This window comes from Hippocampus comes, unplaced genomic scaffold (genome assembly GCF_001891065.2).
Source record: "Hippocampus comes isolate QL1 unplaced genomic scaffold, H_comes_QL1_v1.1 scaffold786, whole genome shotgun sequence".
NCBI classification, from domain to species: Eukaryota; Metazoa; Chordata; class Actinopteri; order Syngnathiformes; family Syngnathidae; genus Hippocampus; species Hippocampus comes.
In genome coordinates, this window is record NW_017805375.1 from 62,154 (window position 1) to 77,801 (window position 15,648).

Consider the following 15,648-nt stretch of genomic DNA (forward strand, 5'->3'; position numbering starts at 1 on the left):
ACGCACGCGCGTGTGTGTGTGTGTGTGTGTGTGTGTGTGTGTGTGTGTGTGTGTGTGTGTGTGTGTGTGTGTTTGTGTGTGTGTGTGGTAAGTCATGATGCCGCTGGGTCACAAACGTCACAAAAACTGGTGAGTGACAAGTGCTGGCACGCTTAGGATAAATACATGATTTATTTATTTTTAATAGGATGGTGCGGGTCACATGTTGTGCATCTGAAGAATCGCCTACCCGTTCTTTTGTCAGGGACGACAATGAAGACAACTCCTTCGTGGTGTCCAGAGGCATAGATGGCATGAATTGGCTGTCCAACAAAGTAAGACTAGAAGAGAACAAAAATTAGTCAAGAGTGTCAGCACGTTAGCTTCAATTCTGGTCATGGGTCGATCAGACTTTTTTGTATACAGTACACCCAATTTTCCAATGTGTCCATGGGACTTTTTTGTGCATCCTGTTGTAGACATGGCAGGCCAATTTCATGTTGATGGCTGAAACTGGTTTCGGGGGCTATTATTTTCCTCATGGCCCAAAGAGACGACTTCTGGTTCCATTTTGGTCATGGGTTTTCCAGTTTGTCTAAATGTGCGCATCAAATAAATGGACAAAACAAACTAACAAAAAAATAAATAAATCACCTTCATGAGGATACCATCTGCAAAGTCCCAAAGCTTGACAGTGCCATCTGTAGAGCAAGAATAGACCTGCAACAACAGCACGGTTACAAAACTGTAACGAATAATAAACAATACGGTGTACAAACACCTCAAGTCTCCTGCTATGTTGCGGAAAAGTTCATCCTTTTTAAAGTAGCTTTTCTGCTTTAATGTCATCCACATATCCAATGGAAATGGTTCTTTTCACATATTCGTAGATTTTAAAAGTTTCAACTTGCACTAAAAAAAAAAAAGAAATTAATAATCGACCATCAACCATTAACTGAGAGGTAATTCATTAATGAGATACCTGAGAACTATATTAATATGTCACAGCTGAATATACCTGCAGGTGGTTGGAGGGCTTGAGCAGCACACCCGTGACCAGGTCGGTGTGTCCCCGCAGCTCATGAACCTTCTTTTCACATATTCGTAGATTTGAAAAGTTTCAACTTGCACTTAAAAAAATAATAATAATAATCGACCATCAACCACTAACTGAGAGGTACGTAATTCATTAATGAGATACCTGAGAATTATATCAACATGTCACATATACCTGCAGGTGGTTGGAGGGCTTGAGCAGCACACCCGTGACCAGGTCGGTGTGTCCCCGCAGCTCATGAACACACTCCTCTGTGGTCGTGCTGTACACTTTAACACACTCTCCGGAATTAATAATCGACCATCAACCATTAACTGAGAGGTAATTCATTAATGAGATACCTGAGAACTATATTAATATGTCACAGCTGAATATACCTGCAGGTGGTTGGAGGGCTTGAGCAGCACACCCGTGACCAGGTCGGTGTGTCCCCGCAGCTCATGAACACACTCCTCTGTGGTCGTGCTGTACACTTTAACACACTCTCCGGAAGCACACAGGAGGAACCTGCACTCACACCAAACACAGTATTTCGCGGATGACCAGTGATGATGCAATTGAATGGTTGAGGGGAATACAATGTCACTTGCATGAGACTAAGCAGCGGTGTAACAAGTGGAGTAAAAGTCGTGATTCTTAGGGTATTTTGACAAAATCGTGGATGAAGGCTGGTGCACTGCATGAGGCAGAAACGTCGTTGAAACAAATCCATTACACCATAACAAGAAGTATGTTGTCAAGCCACTGATTCTTTTTGATCTTTGGGTTATTTTGTATATTGTACGAAAGTATATCACCGAAATGTTCCTAAGAGGCACAGGGGCAGTTTTGAATTGTTAAAAATGAATATAAATATTGTAAGCATCTTTATGATGCTTAAGTATCAGTGACCCTTAGCCGAGCGCTGTAAAGGGATTTGTAATGCTAATTGCTAGTCCCGGCGTCTTTGTAAAACTTGACAACAGTGACGCTTGCTCGCCCACGCCCACGGACCGCGATCCAACGTGGAGCATCATGCACTTACTTGGAATCGCTTGTGATAACAGGCGCTCTAAAGTTGATTTTACTCCCGCCGCGGTGAACCACGCGGATATTTGCGTGTTCCACCATGTTTTCGCTGTGGGTTCAACTTTGACCCGCTGACCGGCTTACTAGCCAAAAGGCGTGAAAACGCTCAACAGCGTCACCAACAGCACTGGAGGTCTTTGCCTAAATACATTCATTCCTGGAATGAATGAAAAAAAATTAGCTACAGCTGGCTCATGCTATCAAAACAACGGTCCCAGTTTTGCTAAAGCAGTGAGCCTGCAAATAAATTTATATTCTGTATATTTAAAGGTAGAGCAGGTCGATTGGGAAAACATGCAAAATGTGATGTACGTGTCGCAAATTGTAGTATCGATATTATTGCGATTTAACATTTACCGAGAGACATATCATCTAATGAAAGAATTGTTTTTTCGTGTGGAAACATATTAATGTATTCTGGTCTTTAGTGAATATAATGCATTCCGCCTCTCATTTGTACCACAAAACCAGTCAAATTAAACATAATGTTAATTGGTCCCGTAAAAAACACCGGGCATTTTCATGAATTTATAAAACTCGTATGGACACCCGGACAGGATAAAAAAGTGGACATGTCCGTGTAAAAGAGGACGTTAGGTCGTTCTAATATACAGTACAAGGAACACATTTTTTTGTTTTTTTTCGCTGCGGGTTCAATATATCACTTCCGTCAAATTGCGGAAGTGACGTATCAGTGGCTCTCCGTCGTCATGGTGCTGTCAGTTGGTTTCTGGGGGCTCACCCGGCGACTCTCTGTGATAGCCCGGCGTCGAGTCTACTCGAGTGGACATGACGACTGACACGCGGGCACTGACAAGGGGCGACTGTTCGAGAAAGTGGGGAAGAACAATGAAGTTAGCGACGCTGCTCTTTTACGGCTTCGCTCTGGGGCTCGTCGCTGTCGGGCTGAGAGAGGTGCTCACTGGCTTTGAGGAGGACCGATGCAGTATGACCTATATGTTCCAATACCCCGAATTTCGGGTAGGTAACGGAGTGCTTTTTCGGACCACTAAACACAACCGTTAACGTTGATTAATCACCCGTCACCAAATGTAAGGCAACTATGACGTGAAAGTGAAAGCGCTGCGGTGGACAATTTAATGGGGCCGCCATTCCACGACTTGTCCAATTATTAAGCATTGATTGAAGTGGACAGGGAACGGAGATTCCTTACGCGACCCGAATTTTACGGAAGTCGAAGTTCATTTTAATACTGAATAAGTCAGGGCTTGGTTTTGTTAAGCGTCTCTCGATTGGATTCGACCTAAACAAATGCACCCGATTTTTTAGCAATACAACATCTGAAAATAAGAATAAATGTGTATTTGTGCAAATGGAGTACAAATATAAAATGGCCGTTCTGGATAAACGCTTTGGCGTTGATGTTCTACAGTTACTCTGTTGTCCGACCCTCGATTGAAAATGATGGATGTTCGCCAGCCGAGCTGCCAAGTCAGCGGAAGAGGAACTTTACGACCCGCGACCTCAGGCGTCCATTTCTTGTTAGCCTGATGGGCACTCGGTTTTTCCTGGTAAATCTGAAGCAATGCAAATAGTTGCCAAGCAAGTCAGGCGGGAATTTTCTGCATCTTCGCAGCAAGAGGCTGGACTACCTCTGCATTTTCTGTCAGGTCATGTGACCAGTATGACAAGTAAAATGCCATTGGGTAATAAATGGCTAAACAACTAAATTGATGGGGGGAGTTGTGATCCAGAACCACACGCCCTGAGCGATAATCAACGAAGAAAGTGTATTAAAAAATAACATCTTGACCATTTATCCCTTAAAAATACCACTCCTATGTGCTTTATCCCCATTTAAACCCATCGAAACACTCACTGAAGCATTACAGCGATCCATTTTTAACCAAAAAGACTAACTGAAATGTTTATAACTATTTTCCTTTTGTTATTGCCTCGAGACAACATCCAGACGTTGAATCTTGAGGCGACAAATGCCGCCCGGCTAATGCAGAAGGTAGATGAGGCGGAGGGTAACAACACTTCTGAGATGGCTGTTTTTCACACTTAAAATTCAAGATCAATAGTATTGATTTGTGGAAACAAGATTCAATTGACGTTGGACATGAGGGGTTTATCCCAGAAGAATCTGTTTTGTCGTGGTACTGTGGTGGAAAAACTGCAACTTAATTGGGAGAAACCAAATGAGTTTGAACGTGACTGTGGTCTTTATCTCCCCGCCGCCCCAATCTTGCTGCTGTAGACTGCAAATTTCCCCAGTGTAGGACGAATAAAGGTTATCTTATCTTAATACACAATCCGAATCCATGTGTGTTGGTGTGTTTAGCGTGTGCCGTTGCCTCACCGAGTGGCCAGACGGTACCCGGCGTACGGCCTCTATCTGTACGGGGAGGGTGCGTACGCTCAGGAGACCCGTGAGCTTCAGCTCTTCGGGGCCCCTGTGATCTTTCTGCATGGAAATTCAGGAAGCTACAAGCAAGGTAAACACAATCGGTGAACAGGTACAACTTTTTTTTCTGCCCAAAGTTAAGCAGGCTACATAAATGCCGATTTTTAGCATCTTAACCGAAAATTACCTTGACACATCTAATAATCGGGCCTCTGATCTCGAGCGAGGGAAAATGTTCAAGTCTGGCCTGATTGTCGGTATGTGTGTCTCCTTTACGTTTTGTTCGTTTCTCTCCGTTCAAGTGCGTTCGCTGGGTTCGGTGGCCTTGAGGAAGGCGGAGTCTGCACAAGGCGGTCTCCATTTCAATGTGTTCACTGTGGACTTCAACGAAGAACTGGTGGCCCTGTACGGCGGCAGTTTACGGCGGCAGACGCTCTTCCTACACGAGAGCATCAAGGCCATCCTGAAACTTTACAAGGTTGGGCCTCAAATGCTAAACACTTGTCACTTGATCCATGTTACAGGACCCACACCCCTGACATACATTGAGAGGCACATTTTGATGTTTTTGTCAAATTATCCCAAAGATCCAAAATTATCGCGACTGTTAGCCCAGTGTCAAATTTAAGGCCGTGAAAATTGGGCCATTCACCACAGCAGCAATACGTCCTTAAGAATCGAGCGCGGCACTTGAAGAGAGAGAAGCAGCGAGACAAAAAAGAACAATGACGGCTGAATCATAAAGATATGAAGGAGTTCTTTGAATTGTCATTGCGAGAGTTTAGTACAGTACGTGTTGTGATGACGCCACCTCTGTTTTTTTGCGAACCACGGTCTCTCGTGGCCAAAACAATTAACGGCCTCGAAAAAAAAAGTCAGCGAGAGAGAAACAAACAAAAAAAAAAAAGTCAGCGAGAGAGAAGCCCGACCCGAACAATGATTGACATTTTTAGACCCGACCCGAAATTTGGGTCGGGCGGCCCGATCTTACCTATAGTGTACATGCATATATATATATTATTTTTTTCCCCCGGAATTTTCAGGAAAGTCCACATCTCTGGTTTTAAGAGTCAGCCCTTTTTTCTAGCACCTGAAGACACCGCCCCAGAGCGTGGTTCTTGTGGGCCACTCCATGGGCGGTTTGGTAGCCCGGGCGCTGTTCACGTTGCCCAACTTCAATGCCAGTCTGGTCCGTCTTATCATTACCCAGGCGACCCCTCACTTGGCCCCAGTGCTGGTCTTGGACCATTACCTGCGGGGTGAGAGGAACTCGATGCTATATGTACAATTATGTAATTCAGTCAAACGTTGTGTCCTGACCTGTTCTGTTTTTGGTGCCAGATTTCTATTTGTCGCTGAGGAAAAAGTGGGTGCAGCAGGCAGATGAACTGAGGAACGTCACGGTCCTGTCAATTGGCGGTGGGCACCGCGATTACCAAGTGCGCTCTGGTCTCATCTCCATACCTTGTTCTCCGGGAGACCCAACGAAATTGTCATTGGTGGTGAGTCAAATCTTGACATCGCTATTATTGTTGCTAACTAAAGTACAGCTAAAAGTGATTCAATAAACAAAAAACAAAACAAAAAATAATAATTCACCTCCTACTATGTTGCAGCTCATAATTAAGTTCAAAGTTTAACATCTAGAGAAACATTGACAGCATAAACCTTCTGCGGGCCTTGCTTTTCATTCTTTTTATTATTATTATTTGAAAATTTCCCTTGGAATTTGGCATTAAAAAAATCTCGACAGGAATTTGCTTGATCCAAACCCAATAGAGCACGTTTCACGTATTGAGGACAAAATCAATGTAGTTCTTCCCTGTGGAAAAACAAGTCAAGACTGTTCGCAGTTTGTCTGATCCAAATCCAGTAGAGCATGTTTTTCAATTTAAATTCTGTAATGCTCCAGTGTCAAATAATATAATTTGGTGAAAGTTTTTATACTTGCGTTACACTTAACTGAGGTGATTTTTAGCAAAAATAAAATCCCAATGGACGTGTTTTCTGCCACTTTGCCTATCACTTGTTATCATGTGTTTGTTTTTTCTTTCCAAGGCCACTGCGGTTCCGAGGACCTGGGTTTCCACTGACCACCTATCCATAGTGTGGTAAAAAAAAAACAAAAAAAAACACACATTTGTTGTGTCGTTAATTGTTTTTTATGAAGCTGTCAAGGACACTGTTCTTTCCCCCCCCCCAGGTGTAAAGAGCTGGTTCTCACGACAGTCAGGGCTTTCTTTGACCTCATCGATCCTGAAACAAGACAAGTCCGTCATGGCCAGTTAAATTAAAAAAAACAAAACAAATCCACGTGACAGTTTCTCTATTTTTTTTGGTGTTTTTTTTTTTTTTTTTTTTTTTTTTTAGTTCACAGACAACCAAGCGAAGAAGAGTGCTGTGCTCAACCACCACTTTGTTAGACACCCCGCCCGAATGCTAGGAGACACTCAAGAAGCCTCTTTCCCCATTCAAGGTAGTTTTCTTTTCACCTGATGGACACAAATGTAGTCTTTTACAGGGATTTTCACCTTTATGAATAATTACAGATGCGCCAGAGGCTTGGAGTGAAGTGAACTCTCTGCGTCTGGCATATAGGGCACCAAAGGTACCGCACGCTTGGGTCCAATGCAGTGAAGGCGTTTGCTGCCTAATATGGATAACTGGAAATACTGCTCTGTGCTTTCAGGAAGTCGAGGTCAAATACTTCACGTTCGCCCTTTCAAGTCGCAGGAAGGCCGACAGTCATTTCTACTGTCGGAGCAACAACCTAGTGAGTTTTACAGAAGCACTGTTGCCACCCTGATATCAGAATCATCTTGATCGGCCAAGTATGTCGAACACACGAGGAATTTGCCTCCGGTAGTACAGGCTACACTAGTATTGCGATAACAACCCATTGTGCAGTCGTAGCACCCAATGACAGCTGTGCAACAGTGTGCAGTCATCGAGCAGAGATCGGGTGATGCAATACGATACAATGACGATTGTGCAGTGATTGTGTAGATAATTGTTGCACCATTTTTTCAAGTGATCAGTAGCAGTAATTGTCGGACAATTTCAGGTGTGCAATTATACAGAAAGTCCTTGAGCGCTTCAAAGTGCCGGGTGCCGTCTATTTTTGATCACTGACAATTGTGCAAGTACTGTATATGCAGAGCTGCAGCTACACTAATCATTGTCCACATATTCCACTGCTAAGTCGCTGCATTGTTTTATTTATTGCATTCATCATGGCACTTAGACCTTTGAAAAACAGTTTGGGGAAGATGCTATAACCACAATTGCTTGCTTTTGTGAAGTATTGCGCAGACTTGATGTGGAAGCCTGGCTTCAAAAAACTTTTTTATCTTTTTTTAGTATGAGCACTGTGGCCCCTCATCTAAAATTTTCGGGCCGCAAGTAGAAAGTTGGGCTTCGCACACTGCCACTCAATTTGCAAAGTAAATATGAACTCACTATATTTTTGAAAAATGAGAGTAGAGCAGAAGTTTATCAGCAACAACAACAACAAAAAATAATATTTGAAAAGTGTATTTAACACCACATTGAACACATTTCGTGGTCGCACAGATGTGAGTAGGTGAAAAAATTTTTTTGCACTGTCTGAAGTTTTCGGAGCAAATTGCCACCATTTAGGGGAAGTCTAGAGCCTTGCGCATACGTATTACAATGGATGTCAATTCTACTCAGATTTCAGCTCTTTGCGGGCCGGTCTTATCCCCTGTAATTACTAATAAATGAAAGTATCATCTGGAATTGTGGGAGACTTACTCTTATTCATTGCTGTTCACCAGGACATGACCAGCTGGGTATATGGTTGCGTGCGCCAGAATGGCTCTTCGTGGTAAGCGTGCAAGCTCACTGCACCAGCTTTAACATTCCACCATGTAATAGAGACACTGTCCTGTAGCACAGTAGAAATGTTTCTTTCCACAGTGTGCACACAGTGGACTTGTCCAATGGGACTGAGCTCCTTCCGCTATACAAGGTCATGAACTGACATTGCTGGCCTGAACCGTGCTCTTGGCGACGGCTTTATATGGTTTTGTCTGTCACCGTCTTCAGGTGTTGACGCTGAGTCTCAGTGACCTGTCTTCGTTCACTCATGTGGTGGTGTCGGCCCCCAATGTCAGTGGAAAACAGGTGAGTAACTCACACAGATTTACTCTTACCTCTATAGCGGGGGTGCCCGACCTTTTTTTTGACCGAAGATCTCCCACGGTCGACCTTTTAAAATCTTTGGCTAACCAAATGTTTTCATTCTAAACAAAGGAATTGGCCTCGCTGTTCCAATGCTTTTGGGTTGCGGGGGGGGGGGGGCAGTCTGTCTGTTTTACATGGTGCCACGCCACTGCATGGTTCAACTCGATTGAATGGCATTACACTTTGTGGATTGCAGTTCACGCTGGAGTGCGAGTGGCAGAGACAACAATCTGTGGCTCTGTCACTACCTGTCCCTCACGTTCTGTCCTTAGGTGAGTTGCATTTACGATTCTGATCTCCATTCAAGATGAGTGATGCTACCATTTTATTTATTTATCTTTAAGGTTTGACAGTCAGCGAAGTTACAGTGAGCTCCAGTGGACTTTTCCACACCATCGAGCTAAAACACTTTCATGAGGTACACGTCATTGTGCCCTGGCTTTGTCACTGCAGTGTTGACATCTTTTGTGTCTTTAGGTCTATCAGGCTTTCAGAATTCACATTGCCAGTGAGTGTAAAGCACGGAAAGGTAAGAAGTCGTATTACTTTTTTTTAACAAATGTTTGGGGAGGAGGAAAAAAAAAAAAACAACAGCCTTTGGTTGTACCGGTAATTATTATTTTTTTTTTTGTCAGTCGGTCGATCGCCCAGCGTCTTTAGAATGAAGGTACCATGGTTCTTTGAAGATGTTTTCACAACAGCCAGGTTAGTGCTAGCTTGTGTCTGCTGTCAAGTTGTCATTCATATTCACATTTTGACCTGCAACGTGTGTTTTTTCCACTAGTGTACCATCAGTGGCGGAAATCTCAGGGATGCTCCACACGAATCGTCCTGACAACGTGTCCAGTGTCGTCCTTCAGCTCCACACTTCCCCCAACTGCCAATATAAGGTTGCGTATGCCAATTTTTCAGCAATCTACCGACATAGACACATTCAGTGAAGTGTCAGAAATGGAACTACGACGACGACAACAAAATCCCATTGCATTGTTCCTCACAGGTCATTGTTCAAGAGGACAATACACCCGTTTTTCATTTTTAAAAAACGACGTAGAATTTAACAAAAATGTACAGATCTGAAATGATTGTATTTGTTTTAAAATTTGCAAAAAATGTGTATTTGTAACGGAAAAAGCAACGTAGAAATGCAACATTTCTGACCCCCTTATTTACGCAAATGAGAATTTAAAAAAGTTGGTTTAATGCACACCATAACCGTGTGTATTTTTTAATGAGGAGCTCTAATTAACACTATTTTGACTTTTTCCCCAGGTCTCAGTTAGGTTGTCATTACCCAAGATGTTGGGACAGGTAATTTTTTTGTCATTTGTTTCATTATGTTGTGGGTCAATTTTTTGGGGGGCTAAATTGCTGTCCTGTGAAATAAATGTACCAGGAGGGTTGAAGTGGGCTAGTCGCAGAATCTGAGTTGCATCGTTTACTCGCTATTATGTCGAACTGTACCAAGACTAATGAGTTGTTTGCTCGCGCAGATCCTGCGCTTCTTTCTGCCTATGGTGCCGGTGTACACGACTGTAACTCTCCTGCTAGCCTGCGGTGGCCAACTGTCCAACATCTGCAAGACACAGAGAGCTGCGTCCATGAGCCTCGTGCTCTACAAAGGCCTCCAACCTCATAAAGTCAACTTGTGTGTTTATATCCTTCACATCCTATTCAGGTAGGCGCGGTGACGCTGGGGCACATTTGTTAGTCAACCTTGGTGAAAGTCTTCTCTCCTCATCAGTTGCAGTTGGTTAAAAAGCACCTGGTCGCTGCTTTGCCTCCCCATGATGGATGTCGCTCCTCCCATCTTCCCCGACGTGGCGCTTGACGATGACACGACGCCGTGTGCGGAATGGCCCTACCTCCTGCATCCGCTCCTCTACGTCATCGGTGCAGGCGTGGCGTTCTGGGGCACCGTGCTGCTCCGACTCGGCGTGCGGCTTGTTTCGCTGATCTTAGCTGTGCTGCACAGGTACCAACGATACAGTCGCCGCCTCGTCATAGCACGGTTCACTTTTCATGGTCTTTCTGTAGAGCGGATTCCACCTATTGAGGGGGTTGTTTGAAGCGTAACCCCTGCGACGGAGAAGGCTGGGGCGGGGGGTTCCTGAAATACAAAACGCATTCAATATGCAGCAGGAACATTTTTGGTGTATCCAAGAAACACAACAGATTGTTCCTGTTTTAGGTCGTCCATCTCAAGAGACTGCGGCACTCTGCGCCTGCGCACCCAGCTCCTCATCACGATATTTCTGACGATCTTGGGCTGGAAGACCTGTGGAGCAGTGCCAGTCATGGCTGCCTTTGCGTTACACCTGTACAGGGTAAGTACAGGTGTATCTGTTCGCACTTGGGAGCATCCACATTGTGATGCTTTTTTTTTTTTTTGTATGCTGTTTAAATTATAAGAATAATGTGCCAAATTGACCTGAGTACATCATTTCTGTTCCTGTAAGACAAATGTTACAGGAGGGTCAGCTGACCGCAGCATATTAACGATTATGTGTCCAGGTACTGAGACTACAGATGGCAGAAAGGTCCTTGCGTCACATTCTCAATCTGGTAAGACAAACTCAGCACATAACTGCAATGTGACATACGGAAGAGCGCATTTTCAGCGTTCCCGCAACTCTTTGCAGGCACCTCAGAAGCACAGAAAACATTCCATAACGGAAGCCAGAGAATGTAACAGTGCTCCGCTGCTGTCAGAGTGTGCTCTATGGGAGGTCAAAGATGACCTGCAGCTCCACCTGTGTCTGTCGGCGCTCCTTACCATACCCGTGATCCTCAGCGCACCCTCGCTTGTCTACTGGAGCCGCAACCTGGGGTACAACCTTACATTACTATGACGTGACAGCGAGGTGGCCACAGGAATGTGTTGGCAGAGTCATTTTCGGGTTTAAAAGTCTCTTTGCTCTCTATTGTTTTGCAGCTACTCCACCCAGCTCGATCCTGACCCCTATTGGCCATACTTTGTCCCTCTATGCGTCGTGTACTTGAGGCTGATTAACTGCAACACTCAGAAGCTCACCAACAGGTAGTTTGGTCACACCCGCAAACCCACCTGGGGAAACGCAGCCGCTCCATCCCAACAAGAACTTGACTGCTATTTTTTTCCTCCCACCCCCAGCAAACTGCTGCACCCGACGTCATTCCTCCCGTTACCCGTGTCTGTCGCCATGGTGATCTTCTGCCCGATGCACCTGTACAGAGTGACGTACTTCCTCTTGGGAGCCCTCGTCCCCCTGGCGTTATGTTGTGTCCTCTAATGGTACCTGGTTCTGTTTTTTTTTCCCCTCTTTCTTTCTAATAAGCCTCGCCACTCGAAGCTCTTTTTTGTTTGCCTTGAGGCAGAGCCATAGACATACATTATACGGTGAACTGCCTTCTCGATATACAGCGGTGCCTTGACTAACAAGCGAAGAGAATGAGACTTGTTTTAATAATGTTGCAAGAAGTGCAATGGGCTGTGCGTTTTTTCTTATTACAAAAAGGTGGAAGGGATTCATTGGGGACTGGACCAGATGAAAATTATCCCCGGTCATTTCAGTGTGGAAAAGGGATTTGGGAACCAAGTGTTTTGAGTTACCCACATTCTCACATAGCAAATGAAGCTCACAAGTCAAGGCACCACTGCGTCGGCATGCAAAGCTCCACTCGCGAAGCATGCGGAGCTTTTGCTGCCAATAAGGACCAATCTGGTGAACCAAGTTTGCCTTCCGCTGTATATCTATCGCTCTGCCCGCCCGCCTGCCTTCAATGAGCGAGGTACGCTGCTGATAAGTAAGCTTATTGACAGGGTTGTACCCATTTGAATGTTGTTTTTGTGTGTGTCTTTTTTAATTGTTTTTGTCGCGATACTGTTTCACTGTGTTATCAGTCCTACACTGCCTTTACCGACGGACTGTTGAAGTTTGGCCTCATCTGTTGCCATTCGTCATGCATTCCTTAACTTAGGAGAACCCAAAGTGTACGCCTACGAGCCGATGCAGTCCAGTAAGCCACGTTTTGAAGAACGCAACATTAATAGTTGCAGCAAAATGAAACACACAACATATGACATTTTTATGTAACGTGAATACAGGTCATTGGATCATTGGAGTGCCTGCCCGTGCAGCAAGTGTGAAATTACACCACAGTCTTTCGGAAGCCGGAGAGCCACCTATTGATTTGTATACAAGCAAGTGAAAGATCATTTCCATAATATGTCCCCTTTGAAATTGTGGAGAGCATATTTACATATTTAAATTGCATATTCATTAGTTGAATAACAATCAGTTGACCTCTGTCCGTGTGGACGCCAGATGCCTTCAGACCCAGAATGGAGCGTTTGTCAGAGCTTCGAGCGTTGCACTCACTTTCGCAGCCTACTTCACACTATAGCGCCTCGATGGCTCCTCCAAATGAGACGTGTCGCTGCCGCCAAGCGATAACGACTATCAGCGTTGCAGTAATACACTACATTATTTTATTTGCGAGCTTCTCGTTAACGCGATATGTTGAATCAGGTAAATGATTCCGTTTTTTTTTCTTCAATTGACATTTGACTGTTATTAGTACTAGATTTCATTTTTTGCGCTCTGATTCCCCCCCTCCAAGAAAACACACAAGTGCTTTTGACGTAGAACGTCAAATTACAAGAAACCATCTCCATTCATCCTCCGCTTTGGGTCCCAAGAGCTTTCGCACCTATTTACAGGCAAATTGTCATATTTCTCAGGAGCATCAATTACGTTTCTTGATCCCCCAAAAATCCTAATCACCAACCATTGCGAAACATTTTCATTGGAAAGATTTCTCACAATACATATTGATGAGTTTTGCTAAGCCAAGCAGATTAAAAAGAAAAAAAAATCATACCGAAGATGTATATGTATGTTATGAGGGGAGTCGAATTGACCCTTTCTAAAGTGTAAACAACTATAAATCCCAATTTTAAAAGGGTGAGCAATGTGAGCCTTTTAATTTCTGCGACGAAATGAAACATGCCTTGAGACAAGTTGTCCCAGAAACATTCTTCTTGTTCCTGAGAAATAAACGGAAGAAGAAGGATAAAACACTACATTGGGGATGTGAAAATGAACCCAATTTTGTATCAACGGCTGTTCATCTGACCGGACGCTTCTATTTTATATTATAGTGTTTCATTATCGTTTTATGAAGGATTCTGGAGGCTAATCCAAGATTGTTGGTTTTAATACAGATGCACAAAATGACCGAAAGACTGACGCCGGAAATAGAGCAAATTGCTGTCTATTTTACTGCCGGAGAGCTAACCACGAAGCTTGTCCAACACTTGTGTGCCTCTTAGCTTCGCTTAACACTCCTATTATGTGTGTTTCTCAGGAACGGCTCACACATTCCTGGGTCAATTTGACCCGGACCGTGTTTAGTAATTCAAAAGTGTTACTAAATCTTTCAAAGTTTGTTCTTCTTAGGCAAACTTGCAAATGTGTGAAATGAGACTTTGTTGAAGTTGATAACACGTATCAAGCCAAGCCGAAGTTTCGCCCCGATCGATGACTTTAAAACGACATAACAAGAGTGCTAAGCATACTGCGCTGACCTTACACTACATGAGCCGGGTGTGTGAAATCATGGAATTTAATTTCAAGTGCCTCTTTGGAAAAAAAAAAAAAAAAACAACCCATGTCGTCCTTTGGAAAGGCAGCAAGTGGGACTCATTTGCTGGATTTTGTTGAAAAACGCTGTACTCGTGACGATAAAAAAACCGTGTGACGATGTGCCAACTTTTTGTTGTTGTTTTTTTTTTGTATCTGTGCGTATTTGGACGTGTATAGCAACAATATTGGCGAAACGATGCAAATTCAGAAAAGGCCTGATTTGGAATCGGACGGTTCCAGTTTCTCTGTGCGTGTTGTTGTTGTTTTTTTTAATCCATGTCAAATCTGTCATGTGACAGAACAAACCGGAAATTGTGTTACATGAACCATACGGTGTAGAATACCAGGACGTACTCTAGCTGTGTGTGCTGCATGGTTAAGGCTTGCACTGACAACGCATTGTAATACAACACAGTATTTTTGTCGGTTGACAATGCCGTTGGAATCAAATGCAAAACAGCCACTCGGAATTAATCGCACGGACAAAATTGTTGGTGCCCTTTAAAAACACACAAAGACGGTCTTCTGAAATGACTTGAAATGGATGAGTAATAAATAAAGAGCATCAAATTCCAGATCATTAAAATCGCGTCCTCCGTGTTTGACACAAGCTCCAAGATTTTAGGGGTCATGATTGTAAATAATGACGGGGACCTTTTTAGTTGAGGCAAATCCCATTACCTTATTACTGCAGATGGGCAGAATGACCAGTAGGTGGCGGTCGTTTCCAAGACACTCCCTGGCGGTGAGTTGAACTTGAGGACCCAGCTCCTTCACGTAGGCTTTCTTTATCGGACAAATTGTGAGGTATTTGCAGACAGAAATTCGTTGACTTTCTCCTTCAACGAAACGATCTGACACCGTAGTCCTTGATTATGGAAAACATCATTGTAGTCTTTGAAATGACTAGAATGTGCAATTGATGTTTTTTTTTCCCTGAACAGCGGCCAATTGTTGATGTTGTATGGCACCCGTTAATGATAAAGCTCAAGAATGAAATGAGCTCCTCTGCATAAAAGTGACATTTGGAATCAAGTTGCATGTTGAGATCTATGCAAATGGTAAATAAAATGGGGTCTAGTTGGGTGTGTTTGTTCAACAGAGCTTCACCCCCAGTATCCCCACACTGTAAAAATAAACTCGGATGATTTTATGCACGCTCACTCGTGTTACTTTGATACCTAAAATAAGCAAAAAAAAAAAAAAAAAAGAGTGCATTTGTGGTTGACAGCCAGCAGCAAATAGCCAGCCTGCTTACCACCGCCACACCCCGAGACATTTAATACATGAAATGCGCCCATCTGCTCTTTGAAACACAGCACAAGCCTCCACCAGCACCG

The 15,648-nt window shown here is 43.8% G+C and overlaps 2 protein-coding genes across 6 annotated transcripts in view; one reads left to right on the top strand and one right to left on the bottom strand.

Annotated features, from left to right (window-relative positions):
• wdr75 (WD repeat domain 75) overlaps positions 1-2,191 on the bottom strand; it is a 14,295-nt gene extending 12,104 nt beyond the window's left edge. Inside the window, exons 1-5 of one of the 3 annotated variants that reach the window (XM_019872081.1) lie at positions 2,061-2,191; positions 1,483-1,543; positions 998-1,066; positions 634-699; positions 230-320 (exon numbers count right to left, since the gene is read on the bottom strand). In XM_019872081.1, coding sequence (XP_019727640.1) covers positions 230-320; positions 634-699; positions 998-1,066; positions 1,483-1,543; positions 2,061-2,146 — 373 coding nt within the window. In that variant the 5' untranslated portion in view covers positions 2,147-2,191. Of the gene's footprint in view, positions 1-229; positions 321-633; positions 700-997; positions 1,067-1,413; positions 1,544-2,060 lie in introns of all 3 variants that reach the window. The other 2 variants (XM_019872080.1, XM_019872079.1) reach the window with 2 other exon arrangements.
• Positions 2,192-2,783: 592 nt separating this feature from the next.
• pgap1 (post-GPI attachment to proteins inositol deacylase 1) lies at positions 2,784-14,434 on the top strand. Of its 3 annotated transcripts, none has more exons than XM_019872075.1 (26): positions 2,784-3,085; positions 4,413-4,566; positions 4,778-4,953; positions 5,563-5,734; positions 5,817-5,977; positions 6,534-6,586; positions 6,679-6,745; positions 6,846-6,951; positions 7,025-7,083; positions 7,165-7,248; positions 8,273-8,322; positions 8,394-8,466; positions 8,544-8,621; positions 8,878-8,953; positions 9,026-9,099; positions 9,159-9,210; positions 9,317-9,386; positions 9,466-9,571; positions 9,954-9,992; positions 10,175-10,359; positions 10,426-10,656; positions 10,873-11,008; positions 11,196-11,246; positions 11,324-11,511; positions 11,617-11,721; positions 11,815-14,434. In XM_019872075.1, exons 1-26 carry the CDS (start codon positions 2,894-2,896, stop codon positions 11,951-11,953), a joined length of 2,877 nt encoding a protein of 958 aa, XP_019727634.1. In that variant the 5' UTR covers positions 2,784-2,893; the 3' UTR covers positions 11,954-14,434. The 3 variants fall into 3 exon arrangements, with proteins under 3 accessions (XP_019727634.1, XP_019727635.1, XP_019727636.1); XM_019872076.1 differs by having other exon boundaries at positions 10,432-10,656; XM_019872077.1 differs by having other exon boundaries at positions 8,415-8,466.
• Positions 14,435-15,648: the final 1,214 nt, after the last annotated feature.